Source organism: Arvicola amphibius, chromosome 7 (assembly GCF_903992535.2).
Source record: "Arvicola amphibius chromosome 7, mArvAmp1.2, whole genome shotgun sequence".
Taxonomy (NCBI): Eukaryota; Metazoa; Chordata; class Mammalia; order Rodentia; family Cricetidae; genus Arvicola; species Arvicola amphibius.
In genome coordinates this window covers 95,702,751-95,720,153 of record NC_052053.1, presented here as the reverse complement: position 1 = coordinate 95,720,153, position 17,403 = coordinate 95,702,751, and the positions used below count along the sequence as shown (strand labels likewise).

Here is a 17,403-nt window from a genome sequence, read left to right as displayed (position 1 = left end):
TGTGTGTGTGCTTCTGTCTGTCCGTCTTCATGCACATGCATTTATGGTATCTTCATCCTCAAGTCCCCAGCCCCCAAGCACCACCCATTACCACCCAGGCCCAAACATGGTTTCCATAGCTACAGCCCTGGCTTAGGAGCCCCTGACCACAGACAACCTGGCCCTTGACATGGAAACCTCTTCCATCAAGAGGGAGTTTCCAAGATGGTGTGTAGCTTTGGCTAGCATTCACAAGAAGGTGGAGTCAGAAAGCATTTGGAGTTCCCACAAAGCAAACTGGGCCCTGGGTGATGGTTGTTTATACAACACTATACTTTGGGGACCCTCCCCAGTGTCGCTGTGGGAAAGAAAAGGCAAGTGTCAGCAGTTCCATTTTACAGGTGGGCAAATCGAGATTTGGGGATGCTAAGTGATTTGTCCGAGGCCACACACTGCTAGGATAGAAGGGACATGAGAACCATGAACCAGTGACCACTTGGAGAAAGCGGGTCCCAATTTTACTTCAGTAGTGCCTTCTCTTTCTGACACAGGAGGTGGCTCTGGGAGACCTGGTCTGCTGCACCCTGACAGGGCACCTCACAAGTTGATCTGCTTTCCCCACTTCCTCCGTGGGGAACCAAACCAGAGCCTCCAAAGCAGAATGGCTGAGCCCATTCTGCAGGGTCCCAGGAGCCTTCCTTATGCAGCCCAGAGCTCTGGGCAAGCTCCCCAACTGGTTCCTTGGCTTGGCTAGGGAGGCCTGTTCCCCCTTAGCTTGGATGGGCAGAGCAAGCATGCCCGGATATAGAACAGAAAGCCTCCCCCATCTGCCTTTCTGTAGGGAACCGACTCATGCACACTCCAGAAGGGGACCTGTCAAGTCTCAGAACCACAGTTTGGGGTTTTAGACTTGGTTTTTTTTTCCACCTTTAAGCCAGTGTAGCATTCCAGAACATTTGGGCCTTTTTTCCCCTAAAATTAATTTAAAATGAATCCTCAACCAAGTAATTAGCCTTTGAGGATACCCTGCTTTAGGTTTTGTGGGAAGAGAGAGCAAGCCAGCAGAGTCCGAAGAGGGAATGTGCTCCTCTGTGGAGATGAACCACCACCACCAACCCTTCCCTGGGCCTTTAGCATCCACGCAGGCTCAGCAACCAGCAGGAGGAAGAAGAGAGCCCTTGAGGAAGGCATAAATGCAGTCTGGACAATGGCCCTTTAAATGAGATCATTATGTATGCATGTAACCAGCTCCGAGGTCACAGGGCCTGCAGGAGACCCCCACTCTCTTGCCACAGGTCACTCTGCAAAGGAGTTGGGGGCAGGGGAGCACACTGCTTGGATCCCTGCCAGGCTGCCCCAGGTCCAGGTGCCAAGAGCAATTAGCCAGGGGGAGGACGAGTCCTGTGGAGTGGCAGAGGCAATGCCGCATCTGGGCAGAGTGGCCCAACTAGCCCAGGTCTCCAGGGGCTTCTTCAGGAGCCGAAGACTAAAAATAACCCAGGCCTTTGTTACAAGCTGCTGGACCACAGCGATGGAACTGATTTCAGGGAAGCCGAGCATGCGCGAGGGTCCTTCTCACCGAGACCTGCCCTTTGGGCAAATGATTTTTCCAGAAATGTGTCAGTTACCAAGCTGTTGCTGTGATCCAGAGACAGCCCGCCCCACTCCAGCCCACAAGGATGTCTCCCGACACACAGAGTTCTCGGAATCTGGACCTCCCCACCTCTTTCTCTAGAAACTTTCTTATTTCAAACAGGAGTCCTGCTCACACGGGGGAGCTTCAGCTACAAGAGCAGACGAGGGTTCTGAATCACCGCCACCAGGTCACAAGCAATCACCATGCTCAATGACCTAGTCAAGCAATGATCATTTCTCCTCCATTCTAAAATTCTCAGTCACATCTCAGTAGTCACTGGCAAACATATACTACATGGGAGGAGGAAATTGTCTGGGAAAGGAATTCACAGTGTAGCGTTAACACTGAAGGGTTTCTCAAAGCTACACTCTCTCTTATCAACATTGGACCATTGAACGGGCAGCCTTTGCCTGCTTCGCTGATGCTCGACTCCCACCAGCGGAAACTGAACCAGGCCTTGACACTCAACTCAGGCGGGAGGCACTGGGAATCTTCAGCACTTTCAGTACTTGTAGGCTGTGGTTTGTCTCATCTCAAGGACACCACAGTTGTGAAGGTCAAGGAACCCTGGGTCCCCTGCAAGGCTTCTCTTGTTGAACAGCAAATACGAACTGGTTATACTTGGGTCCCGGTTTTTCATCCCATCTCTCGGGCCCTCTCAACCCCTCATCAAGCGCTGGTGCAATGGATCAAGATCATCCCAGCTGTGGAGGCCACTGCTGAGATACGAAAAACTACTTCTTTACCGAGAGGTTTCTAAGTTCCGTCTTCAAGATGGCCTCCAAACGCAGACATTTCCGGTGAAGCGTGTAATAAGTAACAACTTTTCCACAGCGTTTTGCTCCTCTGTGAGACTTTAGGATGACGAGCCTAAGCTAAAGGTGAAGAGGCTGGGTGAAGGGATCTTGAAACACAAGAGACTTAAAAAAGAAAGAACACCATCAATACACAAGCGCTTGTGAGCAGTCACAAAAATGGCTCCCTCTAAAATGGGAAGCCATGAGAGGGATACACTGTGAGGGTGAACGTGAGTAAGGTTCCACAGGGTAGAGGCTGAACTGTTCTTCAGAAGTGCAAGCTCCCTCTGGTAGAAACGAGGAAGGACTGGCTGAATACCTCATGTGGGACTGGAGAGCGGGCGTAGGCAGGGCGGTAGGCGAGTCGAGACCTTGCCCTCTTGGTTCTGCGTGCATGTCCTTCTGTAACTACTCATTTTCCTTACAGTTGGTCTGTGTGGATGTGCAGGAGGAGAGCTCCATCCGGATAGAACAGGGCTCCAGGTCAGCCTCTGGCGGCACGTCACATTCTGTGACCTGAGGCCCTAGGCCTGGCAGCCAAAGGCTGAGGCTTTCTCTTTGAGCAGCTCCCAGCATAAGTGGCAGCTCCAGCTTCCTATGAGAGACAACACAGCATTAGTAGCAGCCCTTTCTTCTAACTCCTGGGCCCTAGTAATAATGGCTTTAATATCTGTTAACTCCTATTTGCCTATGACTTCCGTAATTCAGAGTCTCCGTTCTGAAGGCGTGTGAAGATGTGGATGTGAAGGCGCTCAGAGATAACAGAGGAACTATGTAAAGAGCCCCACCCCTCTGTCATGCCTCTTAGCCAGCCTTGGTACACCTGTACCAGTTCCCTTGGAAACTCACACCTCCCCACTGTTGCAGCCACACACCTGAGCAACATCTCCTTGACCTGTCAGCTGGAATGCCATCTGGCTGCACTAGGCCTCGGGCCTAGTGTCATCTGTGAGTGGTCCTACCTAACCTCATAGGGCCGTGATGGTTCAATGAGACAAAGCCTGAACATCCCTTAGCACAAGGCCTGCACCACAGTGAGGGGTCAATGAAAGGTGGGCATGGCAGCTGCTGTTGTTGCTTCTGTGGAAGTCATCGTCATTACCTTCTGGGGGCTCAGCCACTGGGGGGTTTAAACAGTACATGTGATACCCACGGTCACAGTCGTCGCAGAAGAGTAGCTGATCCTGGCAGATACAAAAGAGGTAAAGTGGGGAGAAGAGAGATGCAGTTACTCGAGGCGGTGGCTTCCCCCGCCACTTATTCCTCTACTCTCATTTTTCTAACTCCCACCCCATGGCAATGACCTAATCCATATTACACAGAGATTGGAATCCCACTCTTCCCATCTGTGCAATGGGCAACAGTGGTACTGGATGCTAACATCCGTTGTATCACACAACTTCTTCAGGATTTAAATGTAGATATTAAGAAAAGTCTCTTCCCTGGCTTGAACCTGGAGCCTGGGGGAGGGGACAGGGGGCAGGGAGAGATTGGTTGGTTCTCGAAGTAGAAGATGGTAACACAGGCAAAGGGTGATGATAACAGCCTGAATTAAGGCTGCGGCAGTGCCATGAGGAACAGTCACTGACTGGTGCAGTTGCCTGGGCTGTGGCCTAGTCAGTCACTGAGCATGGGCAGGAAAGTGGCCATGGGGGTAGGAGAGAGAAAGGACAGCCTCAACTATAGATCCAAGGTCACCAGGGAGGGATGTCCTGGAGGATAGAGATCAGGACAGTGGTCTGGGCCCAAGATATGGATTTGGAACTCGCTGGAGATTGGATGACAAGTGAAGGTCGCAGAAGAGGAAGTCCAGAGTGTATAACGGCAGATGCTCTGAAATGGTGTTCGTGGAGGGCTGTCCGTGAAATGATCTGCACAATTTTGCATATAGGTAGAAATGTGTACTTTGAGAAGTGTGTATTTCTAAAAATAGAGTGAATTCATGGCTTTCATAGAAGTCTCTGAAGTCTTTCCCCAAGGAAAGCCAAGAACACACACTTCCACTACATGGGCATTAAGGGACAGCAGAGACCACAGAAACCAAAAGAAGCCCAGGCAGGGAAGAGGGTGAAAACCAAAACAACAGCTTGACTCCCACAAGGTACACAATGGCATCAGAGCTGAAGGAAGCTGTGGGACGGAACGATTTGGTTGCGAAACAAAGAGAAGTAATGAGTGATATCCTGAAGACATCAGTAATCCCTACCATAGCAAAGATAGACACGAGGCTACGAAAAGGAGGGATACCGTAGACTGGACCCCTCCTCCCCAAAATTCAAACGTATGAGGGTCCAACCACATTTGTCTTAAGTAGTTGTCTAGAACCATTGTCCCTTCTTTCTTGTCTACTTTTCAGGGCAAATGTTCGCTCATGCTAACACCCATGAAAAATGCAATTTCAAAGGAGCTCTAACCCCTAGATCTAAGAAGCTGGATCCACTGATGGCTGCAGAGCCAGTGAGATGAAAATCTCATTCTAGGCTCTGCAGGAGACCTTGTGAGAAAATCCCCACAGTCCCAGCAACCACCCTGTTCATTCATGGCCCTCTTCTAAGGCTCTGTGTTAACAGTCTCAGCAAGATTAAAGTCTAGAATCAACCCAAATGCCAGTCAGTAAGAGATGAGACTAACAGAGAACCATGAAGGCATAAGGATGAAGGCTATGGCTACACATTGCCGTGAAGGGACTTCTAGGATATTCCGTGGGGGAAGAAAAGAAGTAGAAAAAGCCTCCCTATCTCTTACTGCTTAGTTATGGATCCAATATGCAGCATACATGCTTACATTTAAATATAATGTCAGGACAAACTTTATAACTTTTAAGAAGTCATATGTTAGCAAAGGAGAAAGTTAAGTTTGGAATTAGAAAATAGAAGCTAGGTTTTCTTAAATACATTAGTCTTTCTAGATTTGTTTGTGGAACTATTTTTTTATAGTCAAAAACCAAAATTAAAATCTTACTATATCCTTAAAAGTGAATTGCTCATAAGTTAATATACTTGTATATCTAGCTAGAAACACAACTACAAACAGAAACCATTTTGGGTAGTGACATATCTTTTTTTTTAATTTTTTTATTTGGATTTTCTTTTGAATCAGGGTCTTTCTGTGTAGTCTTGTCTAGCTTCAACCTTGTGATCCTTCTGCCTCTACCACCAGAGTACCCAATTAACACATGATCTTAACAACCAAGCTAGATGTAAATGTGTGTGTATATTTTTCAGCAATTGTATTATTGATGATAATATCAGAACTGGTTAACTATCTATATTAGTTGCATGTTTTATCAAATGTGTGATTGTGATGATATCACTAAGTAGCAAAACGTTTTACATGCTGAAGGAAAGTGTAGACATGATATCAATGAATTAACAGCAAAACTACATAATTAGTCCTAAGCAAAATCTAGAATTATTTGAATAAATAGTATATTTTACCTTCTAAATAAAAATATGTTCTAGATCTGCCACTGAAAATGTTCTAAAGCTGCAGGGGAGTGGGGTGGTGGTGCATGCCTTTAATCTCAGCACTTGGAAAGTAGAGGCCTGGGGTAGGATCTCTTTGAGTTCAAAGCCAGCCAGGGTTACACAGATAAACACTGTCTCAAAAAAAAAGAAAGAAAGAAAGAAAGAAAGAAAGAAAGAAAGAGAGAGAGAGAGAGAGAGAGAGAGAGAGGAAAGAAAAGAAAAGAAAAGAAAAGAAAAGAAAAGAAAAGAAAAGAAAAGAAAAGAGAATGATCTGAATCAATGACAGACAGTAAAAATTAACCCCTCTGGACCAGCCAGCAGTCTTTGGGAGGTGGCTGGTTTCAGACTGGCCCATGAAGTGCATAGAGATCTTTCTTTGTCCAAAAGCAAGAAAGCTATTGAAAGCTCTCGGGATAGTGTCAAAGGAGCTTTATCTCCATACTGAATGTTCCCATGGTCCAAAGAGAATTTTAAGTGCAATGGATGGAAACAAAATATATTTAAGTTCTTCAGCACATAAAAATAGTATTTTTAAACTTAGTCCCTTTGGAAGATATTAGGGAAATTGGACATTTTTGTTTATTTTGATACCATTTTAGACTTAGAGAAAAGTTGCAGAAATGATAGTTTATTCTCTCTTCTGCTCTTTCGAATAGTAACATCTTACAGTGCGTGGTAAAATTCCAGAGTGGAGACCGCCGGTCTATATACTGGTCTATAGGAAGAGCTTTAATACCTCCATTTTCCCACTTTTGTCCCCTAATAGCATTTGGGGGGGGTCAGGTTTTCAGGGTTTTTGTTTGTTTGTTTTTCTTTTACTTATTTATTGGCCGGGAATTGGGGTACATACTATAGCACCATCATGGAAGTCAGAGGACAACTTGAAAGGAGAAAGTTTGCTCTTTCTACCATGTGGGTCCCGTGGACCAAAGTCCTGTCCTCAGACTTGGAGGCAAGTGCCTTTACCCACTGAGCTATCTCACAGGCCTTCTTTGTTTGTATTTGGGGAGGCAGGGTGTCATGTAGCCCAGGCTGGCCTCAGAATCACTATGTAGCCAAGGACAACCTTGAACTCCTGGTCCTCCTCCACCTCCAAGTGCTAGGACCACAGGTGTGAGCTCCTACACCAGTTTACACAGAACCAGAGACAGAGCTCAAGGCTCATGTGTGCTGGGAAGAACTCGACCAAGGAGAGCTACGACCCTAGGTTTCCTCTGTGGCCCTCAGTGTGTGACAGTTCCCCCATTTACCTTCCATTACCTCCATCCTTGCCTAGTTCCTTCCTTCTTTCCTTTCTCCCTCCTCTGCCTCCTTCCTCCATCCATTCTTTCAACTTCATATATAAGAAGGGATATTTGTGTTATTCTTTATGTTACAAGCCAACAGTATCGTTTGGCCATTAAACATTCTTTCAGGTTGTTGGTTCTTGCGTCCTTTAGACACACACTGTCACTTTTTTTTTTTTTTTTTAGCATAGCCCTACTTTCTGACATCACAAGATATTCCAGACATGTCCTGTGTAGCTGGTACTCCATCCCTGGCACTAGTCATTTCTATAAGAATCTTTGGCTCTTTTCACTAGGGAATACTGTGTAGAACCAATCTCTGGGTGTTGGGTGTCCTCACTGCTTCTAGGCCCTTGCTAGGTTTGAAGATGGGCAATGTTCCCTAAGGTTTACATAAGCTTGGTACCTAGGGCAATGGCATTGGGGAAGTGCTTGAGACCTCTAGGAGATGGGGTCTCATTATAGGGCTTTAAATCACTGAAGATATACTTTGAAAGAGACTGTGGGACCCTGGTCTTTATATTCTCTCTCTCTCTCTCTCTCTCTCTCTCTCTCTCTCTCTCGCCTCTCTCTCTCTCTCTCTCTCTCTCTCTCTCTCTCTCTCTCTCTCTCTCTCTCTCTCTCTCTCTCTCTCTCTCTCTCTCTCTCTCATTATATGAGCACTTTATTGTTACATGCTTTCCATGTTAAGTATCTTCACCAAAATCCCAAAGTAACTGGGCCACTTGATCTTGGACTGAGACTTTCATAACCTCCAAAGTTATGAGTTAAGTAATTCCTTCCTCTTTATAAATTGGTACTTTACTGTAGTAATGAGATGTAGTCTTCTTTGCCAACAGGTCTCAGAAATAAATGTCTGCATATATATATATATATATCATTATATATAATATATATCATTCATATATGCTTATATGACCATATATGCTTACTGACCATGAGTTTATACACACACACACACACACACACACACACACGCACGCACACACACACACATGCACACACACTCCAATATAAAACCACAGGATTCAGGCTCCTCCCCTCCCCTTTTATGGTTATTCTTGCTCTGGTGTGTAGAACTATGACTCTCCGTCACAATATTCAGCGACTCATTTAGACATATAAAGTCGCTTTCAGAATTACTAATCCATATACCCACAAAAATAAATTTCTTAGCTGGGGAACAGCATTTGCGATGCAGCTGTGTCTGTCTTTAGTCTTGCAGAACACAGTCAAAACACCATTTTCCAAAAACTACTTAGGCTGGTTCTTCTCCCAGCTTCTCAGTCTAGTTATGCTATCTGCTTGTTGTATAGATAGATTCATTGCTTTCTGTTTGCTCCATGTTAGCATCTCTAGCCTCCTGGTTGGTATTAAGCATGTATCTGTCTCTGAAACTCACTCTTGACTCAAGTTACCCCAAATGAGTATTCCCAAAGTCATATTGGTCCTCCCTTACCCCCACTCACTCCCACTGTATTTCCCCTCCCTATTTCCATCCACTCCAGAAGATATCCACCCCCGTTACCTCATTGTTTATTCTTTTACATAAGTGCACAGATGTATGTGTAATTCCTTATATAGCCCTTTTCTTCCAATAAATGTAGCCTACCATCAATAGATAGCAAAATCAACTTTGGTTTTGTCCATGTATCATGGAAATTATTACACATCCATGCACAGATATCCTCCCCATCCTCTATACAGCTTCACTGCACAGCTGTGCCAATGTCAATTTGATCATTTGTCTATGCATGTACACTGAGGTTACTTCTGATATTTTAATTAATAAATCATCTAACAGACATATACTTCGGTAGTAGGATGTATCTTTCAGGGTAGACTCCCACAGATGGGATGGCTCAGTAAAAGTTAAGTGTGTTATAGTTTTGTTAGAGATCACCAAACGCCCCTCCCCAGAAGGACCATGCCGCTTTGCATTCCCTCTAATACTAGATGTAGGAACTAATTTTTCTACAGTTTCATATATTGTTATAGTCAAAAAAAGTTTGCCCATCAGATAGGCGAGAAAAGGGATCTTGGTTTTGCTTTGAGTTTCTTTAATTGTGGGTATGTTTGAGTATTTATTTCAATGTTTAAAGGCCATTTTTATATTGTTTATGAATCATTGTTCATGTCTGCATCTCCTTGTCTATCAAGTTCCTGGTTTTATATCTCTCATTTATCAGAGTTCTTTACATCCTGGGTTCATTGGAACTTCACCTGCACCTGCTACAGGTACGTTCTCCCAGCTTGTCGGTCATCCTTTGACTGACTTGTGGTTTTTGACTATGCAAATTTCCATAGTCTAATTTTCAATATTTCATTTTATTGTTTTTCTATTTTGAGTCAACTAGAAAACAATCCCTGGAGTTGAAGTGAGAGAGGAATCTGGTGCTGGTCTGCTCTTAGTTTTGACATTTAAATTCCCAGTCTATTTGGAGATTGCTCTTATGTCTGGGTGTGAGATACGAAACTAATTGTGTCTTCTCCCAAACGACTCCCCTATTGTCCCAGCGTCATTCATTAAAAAGTCTATCTTTTACACAGTAATTTTAGATGCAACCTTTATCCTATACTCTATCCCGTATGTGGGTAGGGCTATTAATAGGCTTTCTGTTCTCTTCCAGCTGGTCTATTTGTCTGCTCACACCTTGCTACCACACCATTCCACTCTGGGGGCTGCCCAAAAGATCTAATGTCTGCTAGTTCCTGTTTCCAGCACAGTCAATCAGAATTTCCTTGGCCATTTTCTTTTTTGATTCTGGGTTTTATGTAGCCAGGTTGGCCCAAAGCTCAGTAAGTAGGCAGGGATGATCTTGAATGTCTGATCCTCCTGCATCCTCCTGCTTCTACCTACCCCACCCCCCAAATTTTGGGATCACAGGCATACATTACTCTGCCTGGTTTCTACTGTGCTGATGATTGAACCCAGGGATTTGGGCAAACTAGAAAGTACTCCACAACTGAGATACAACCCCAGTTCTTCCTCTTCTATCCAAACCCACTTTTTCTGCAGAAACATAAGCATCAGCCTGTCTAACTCCACAAAGGAGGCTTGTTGATGCTGTTATTGCTCCTGGTGTCCATTTGCAAACTAACATGGGCTGAACTGATGTTTCTGCAGTGTTAAGTCTTTTTCTCCAATATCAGAGGACATCATTCCACCAGACCTTTATGTTTCCAAATGCATTACGATATTACAAATTTTTTTGTTCATATAGACTTTGCATACCTTCTGTTAAGCATATTTCTAAATATGGCTTCTTGATGTACTGTAAATAAAGCAATGTTTACTAATGGTTAGTTTTTACTTTTGTAAGATTTATTTTTAATTGTGTGTCTTTCTGTCTACATGTGGGTATGTACACTTGAGTGCAGCTATTGGCAGAGGCCAGAGGTGTCTGATCCTTTGGAGCTGGAGTCCAAAGACAGCGGCGAGCCCTTGCAAATAGATGCTCAGAACAGAACTCAGATCCTCTGCGAGAGCAGTGTAAACGCTTAAGCACTGAGCCGATCTCCAGCTCCTCGTTTTCACTCTGCATATTCAAGTTAGCCCTATCATTGATCCTCTGCAGTTTCCCAGACAAACTGTCACACCTCGTGAAAGTAGTGTCATAATACAGGTTAAATATCCTGTACTCGAAGCGCTTGAAACTAGAAGCGTCTCCAATTTGTGTGTATATAATGAGGCATCTTTGAGTTGAAATCCAAGAAGAAAGGCAAAAATCCATGTTTCATATAGGCTTCATACACATATCCTAAAGGAGGTCTTATGTGATACTTCTTAATGATTTTATGCACGAGATAAAGTTTTGGTGCAGTAGAATTTTCCAGCTGTGGCATCATAGCGGATTTCATAAAGCTCTGGATTCTGCAGGCCTCTGTGGATCAACAATGCACAATCGGTATTGTCATCTGTCCTTGTGCCTCTAATCTATTTCTCTTCTCAAATGGTACTAGCTAGTATCCCTACAAAAATACTGAACGCTAGCAGCATTTGGAGCATCCTTCCCACACCAAGTTCCTAATGTTGGTGGAAATATATCAACGATTCTCTCATTAAACATGATCTGGGCTAAATTAGAAAATACAAACATTTTCTTTTGTTTGGAAGCAATCTTATAATTCATGTTTTCTTGAGTGTCTTTTATTTTCATGACTAGATGATATTTTGTTAAGATTTGTTTTATTTTTAATAAAACAGGGACCAGGTGTGTGTTTGTCAAAGGAGGTTCCCCCATAGGCCAGAAGAAAGTGTTACCATGGAGCTGGCCTTATAGGCAGTGGTGAGTCATCTGATGTGGGTGCTGGAACTGAACTCGAGTTCTCTGAAATAGCAGTCCCTGCTCGTACCCATGGAGTCATCTCCCCAGGACCATGAATAGATAGCTTAACTATCATATTATCTTACACACTGATAAGGAAAAAAGGAAAGCACATATGCTGCTTTTTGTATACAGTACCAAATGGTAGCATGGTTAAGTATCTTACTATGGAATTGCCCCAGTTAATAAACAAAAGAAATCCAAATTCAAATAAGAAAATGACTAGTTTTTAGCCTCTAATGAAATGATCTTACTGAATGCCAACAACAGAGGGACCATCACAAAAAGAGACACCAAAGACAACAGACTCCATCAAAAGCGTGTAGCAATCTCTGTTAGGTAGTCTTCCAGAAAAGAGACAGACAGACACAGAGAACTGAGGGAGATGGTAAAGAAAGAGACAGAGAGACCCTGGATCAAGGCAGAGGGACTGTCAACTCCATGAGGATGTGTTCAGGCAAATGAAAGCCTGGGAACTCTGTTGAACAGCTGATTCGTAAGGTGGAGGGAACATCTATGTCTTATTTGCAGATAGTAAAAGAAACTTCAAGATGCATTAACTAATTGTGACGCACAAACCTCATTTGGATCTCAACTGCAGGCAATGAATTTAAGGGACAGCTGAGTGAGTAGGAATGTTCATTACTTGAAGCTACAGGAAAAGGTTGGTTATTTTTACTTAAAAGGTAGCTATTTGTCCTTTTCAAGGTGCAGGTGAAATATTTACCAGTGAAAATATATGATGACTAGGATTGAAAAGTAGGGGCTAGGAAGATGGCTCCATTGGTAAGATGTCTGCTGCACAAGCAGGAGGACCTGATTCCAGGACCCCAGCGCTGTGCAAAAGTGATACCCCAGCTTTGAGTAGGGGAGCAGTGTCTGAAGATAAAAAGGGTCCATTGGCCACCCAAGGTAGCCAAACTGATGAGTTTTTGGATCAGCGAGTTATCAGTCTTAAAATTTAAGATGGGGAGTGATGGAGGAGACAGCCGATATGGAACTCCAGACCCCACATGTACAAACACATGTACACACACCTACATGAGCAGGTACGTACAACACATGCATAAAGGATAAGATAATAGTATTTATGAAATAAGATTGGACACAATGGCCATTGTTGGAGCTGGGACAGAGTATGTGAGCTCATTATTCTCTCAGCCTTTGTATATGTTTGAGATGGCCCATAAAAAAATAGTTGTTGAGTATTCTGCATTTCTTGTGTCTACTGTGTCGTCCAGATGAGATCATGCACTAGACTGTGGTGGAAAACAGCCACATGCATCCCACCTGAAGCCCTGACCACCGCCACAGTCACTGAACTCTGAAGAGCGAGTGGCCAGGCTGCTAAGGACAATGACCAAGAAGACATCCCCTGATGGCCACCTCTGGCATCTTTTCCTGAAGGCATGAGGGACCCAAGGCAAAAGTACAAGGGTCCCAAAGGTTGTAGAGGCTAGATAGAAGGCCATTTTCCCCAGGCACCCAGGGCCCGGAGTTCTGTCTCCTTTCCACCTCTCAGAGGGCTCCCAGCCCCTTCTGCCTCTTCTTGCCATGGAATCGCCCAAACTCACATCGTTCTCCGAAGTCCCGCACAGGATGCAGGATTTGCATTCTATGCACTGCCACTTGTAGGTCTTGACCGCCTCGGTCATATTCAGAGTGAACTGCAGGCAAGTTGGGTGACCTGGAAGAAGCCAGAGGCACAGAATTAAGACAAAAGAGTGTGACCTGTACTCCCAACACTACTAATTCAAGACACATCTCGGAGGGAGCATGGAGGAAGTCAGAGGAAGCACAGGCCGGGAAACAGACCAGGAGTCTGAATGGGGCTCTATCCGCAGTCCTTACACCACCGCCTCCAGTCACGCCAGGCGGAGGCCGAAAGGAGAAATGGGCATTCGCCTTCGTACTAATCACCATCCAGTTCCTCTTACCCCAAGAGCCATGTCCCCCGTAAGTGTAACAAGTAGAGTAGAAAGCTGTGACCAGAGAGCACTAAACAGCCCAAGGCAACCGGGTGGGGGACATCAGCATCACCCCACGCCCAGATGCCCAGATGAAGCTGGGACAGGACAACTCCTCAGAGCTACTTGGAGCTGGGACCTCCTATTGACACTGCCTGAGGGGGGGTCAGGAATCTCATTAGGTTTTCAGGAAAAGCGCTTAGGGGTGATGGACGGTATTTTTGTGGTTCCTTCCAGGCCCACAGTAGAGATGAACAAAACCCCAAATGCTTAGCAGTCACAAGAACATAAAAGAAAGGAGTCTGGCAGGTAAGCAAGGGAGTGACAAGCCCAGCAAAGAACCAGGCCTATCCTATAAGTGTCATGTTAGCTAAACCTATAGCCAGGTCGGGAGAGGGACTTTTAAGCTGTGACCATAGATCACACAGCCCTGAAGAAATCCCTGAAGACCAAGCAGGAATCCATGAGCCCCCACTGAGTCTACAGAGCAAGGCCAAGAGTGAACAGACGACTGGGAGCTACAACTTGCTAGGTTTCCCAGCGCTGTGACTTGGACAAGCAAATCCCGCCGCTGCCTCTGCTGGAAAGAATCAGCAGCTTGGCCCAGCCCAGGCCCCATCCTTCTCCAGAGCTGCCACTGCACAAAGCGTTTGCCCCTTTCCTGCGAGGGATTTTATTCTTTAAAGGATACTGTAAACAGGGGGCATCGATTAGAGTTAGCATCACCCACCAAGTGTGCTCACAGACAGACTTCCAAGTGCTGCCCCCAGCCCCCAGCAGAGCCACATCCCAGCAGGAACCCCATGTCTCCCCCTGGAATCTTCAGAGAGCCCATTGGACCCTGCTTATTTGGGTAAAATACTGGCTGGTTCGTCAGCATCAGGACCCACCAGGTTCGGGGCTCCCCCCATATAAAACACTCTGAAGTTTCTGCGAGTGTTAATGTAGGAGTAAATAACCTGGTGGGGTGACAGGGGAAAGAGACGAGGCCAGAAAGAAGCCTTAAATTAAAACCCTGCACGAATAGCCCGCTGGTGCTCCAGAAAACATCCCAAAATGTGATCTGAGGAGGATACTAGCCAAGCTGTTTCCTACGCTAATCTCTTAGAGTGAAAACAGAAGAGGCGTAGTGGGGACATTTTCAGCTGTGGACTCAGCAGTGTGGGCTACAAGTGCCCAGGTTCTCTGACAGGACATTGTTGGAAAGGATGGAGCTGAGATCATGGGACGTACACCCACCTAGGCAAGGTGGTTTTGTCCAGCTCCCTGGTCTCAGGCCATACATAGCCCAGCTGTCAAAAGCCAGTTTCCACTAAGAAGAGCTCACCAACTCAGCAACTGTTTCACGAGCAGCTGCTAAGCTGGCCGGTACGCTAGACAGAAAAGGTACGCCATGAGCAAGACACCCTAAGCCCTCCAAAGAGACCTCAAATTACTAAAACCCCCTGCACAGGTATTTAATCACTATTATGTAACTAACACCATAGAGCAAAGGCAGAGTTGGCGATGAAAACCAATGAGAGCTCCTAGCCAGAGCGGTCAAGGAAACCCTCCAGGGAAAGAGGCTTAAGTCATTACTGGGCAGATCAAAAGTTAACTGGGTGGGAAGGAGAGAGGATGCCAGGTAAAGGGACCTGCGTGTGCAGGCTCTGAGCAGCCAGGAGCTTTGCAAAGCAGAAGGAAGAGAAAGACGGGTGAACATGAGTGTAGGCTTCTTTGCAAAATGACGGGGCAAGAGGCCACCGGGGAGACAATGAAGCCAGACTAAATAGGCACTTACAGCCCTCATTTAAGCATTTGGGCTTATAAAATCATTGAAGGCTTTCAAACCAAATAGAGGGCAGACGACTGTGTTTTTTTAAGAAGCATTCTTAGGTGTAGAGGATCCTAAGGCTGGAGACACAGTTTTGAATCTTGGGGGTTACATATGTGATAAGACGTCACAGAACTACGCAGAGGCACACATCAAACACTCACGAATATGGGCTGTGTACACGAGCCTATGAAGCAACAAAACCCGCAAAGGGTCACAGTAGCTTTACTACTGCATGTGGGTATCTAAGATGCTCGCCTCCGGGGGAAAGGCACATGGGATCACTGTGATTTCATACAAACCTATAACTACTTCCAAAGAGATGACAAGATCTTTTAAAACAAGAATAAACAAATGAAAATGCACATCAGCAGGAAGTGGGGAAGGAAGAGAGGCCTGGAAAGGATTTGCTAGGAGTTTGAGGAGATGCAAGAATTTTGCCAGGATTGGTTCTGAGGCTGGTGCAGCCAATGGAAGAGAGACAGGAGGATTAGGCTCAGGTGGAAACCTGAGAAAGCAATAAACAAGGAAGTGACAGGAACTGACCCATCTGAATACTGCGGTGTGGGAGAGCGGGTGACTGAATGAAAGAATTAGTCAGAGTGCCCTGAAACTACTGAGGACTGCCTAGGAAGAATGTTTGGCAACCCTGGAGAAGGGGACCGCTCTGTTGTTGGATCAGGTGTGGAATACATCTCCGAGAGTCCAAGAGATAAGTTTGGACTTGAAGTAGAAACAAGGCTGGGCATAGTGGCACGCCTTTAATCCCAGCACTCAGAACCCAGTGGCAGGAGGATCTCTCTGAGCTCCAGGCTAGCCAAGGCTACACAGAGACAGTGCCTAAAAAGAAAAAGAAAAACAAAACTTAAAATAGATTTTGTAAACTAGGTAGTAATTGAAACTATGAGAATCAATCAAAGTAGAAAAAGGAAAACAAGAGAAGAAAGAAGGGAAGAAGGGAGATGGGATATTTTTTTTAATCTAGGACTAAGCTTTGAGGAATCGTCTGTTAAAGACAGGATATCTGGGAATGGAATCCTTGCCTCTAAATCCCAGTACTGGGTGGCCTAGAGCAAGAGGACAGTGAGTTCGAGGCCATGCTAGAAAACACGAGACCCTGACTTGAAAATAAAACCAATGGAGGAAAGAACCAGAAAAGGAAACTATTGCCAGAGAGCCAAGAAGCAAATTGGGCAAGTATGGCGTGACCATCACCAGAAGAAGAGATTCCAAAAATGTGTCAGCTGTGTGACACTGCGGGTTTGTCATTGTTCCATAAAGACCCTGCATGAGGGGGTATTGTCCGTGGTCATACCTTCCTGAATGTGCCCAATCTTAGTCTGAATGAGGGAGTGTTGACAGATCAGCACAAATGCTCTCCTGCTAATAATAACATTCCTCACGGTGCCATCTTCCCGAGGAAGGAAGGTCAGCACATTCCATGGCCTGCAACTCAGCTGGCAGCTGCCCTGGAGCATCTGCCTGGGCGAGGCTGGGGCGGCCTGTGTGGTTCACATATCCACCACAATGCAGATACTAGTCATCAGTCTATCCTGTGTCTGAGTTCGCCTACAGTAGGCAGCGCCAGTCCTTGACATTGTTAACATGATATTGTGGTCTACAAGATCCACTCTTGAGTTGCTGGAGGAACCTTGCAGAAGAGGGGGAGGATGGTAGGAGCCAGAGGGGTCGATGACACCAGGAGAACACGGTCCCACAGAATCAACTGCAGGGCTCACAGGGGCTCAAAGAGACTGAAGAGCAACCACAGAGCTGCATGGGTCTGCACTAGGTCCTCTACATATATATTGTGGTTGTTTGCGTTGGACCACATTCATAGCTATCCTGGGGCACATATGTCCTGTGGGCCATACACTGGACACATCTACAACCTCCACACAAACCCTGTGCTGAGCTCTAGAGACATTTCAGGGTGGCAGCTTTAGTTAGACAAATGAAAGGCAGCCAGGGGGTGTTAGAATCGTCTATTAGAAATCTCTAGGGGAGGGATCGCAAGGCTTTCTCTATGTTCTTATTTTGAGAAGGTCATCAGCTTCCCAAAATTTTCTGACATGAAGAAAGAGACATGAGCCCCTACGCCTCCAGCCTCCAGACTAAAACTAGCCTCAC

The 17,403-nt window shown here is 45.5% G+C and overlaps 1 protein-coding gene across 7 annotated transcripts in view; it reads right to left on the bottom strand.

Annotated features, from left to right (window-relative positions):
- Positions 1 to 1,178: 1,178 nt before the first annotated feature.
- Positions 1,179 to 17,403, bottom strand: part of Dpf3 (double PHD fingers 3) — a 279,713-nt gene continuing 263,488 nt past the window's right edge. For all 7 annotated transcript variants that reach the window (XM_038336423.1, XM_038336418.1, XM_038336421.1 and 4 more), the window contains 3 exons: positions 13,068 to 13,180; positions 3,515 to 3,596; positions 1,179 to 3,007 (listed from right to left, as the gene is read on the bottom strand). In XM_038336423.1, the coding sequence (XP_038192351.1) occupies positions 2,937 to 3,007; positions 3,515 to 3,596; positions 13,068 to 13,180 (266 nt within the window). In that variant the 3' untranslated portion in view covers positions 1,179 to 2,936. The remainder of the gene's footprint in view (positions 3,008 to 3,514; positions 3,597 to 13,067; positions 13,181 to 17,403) is intronic.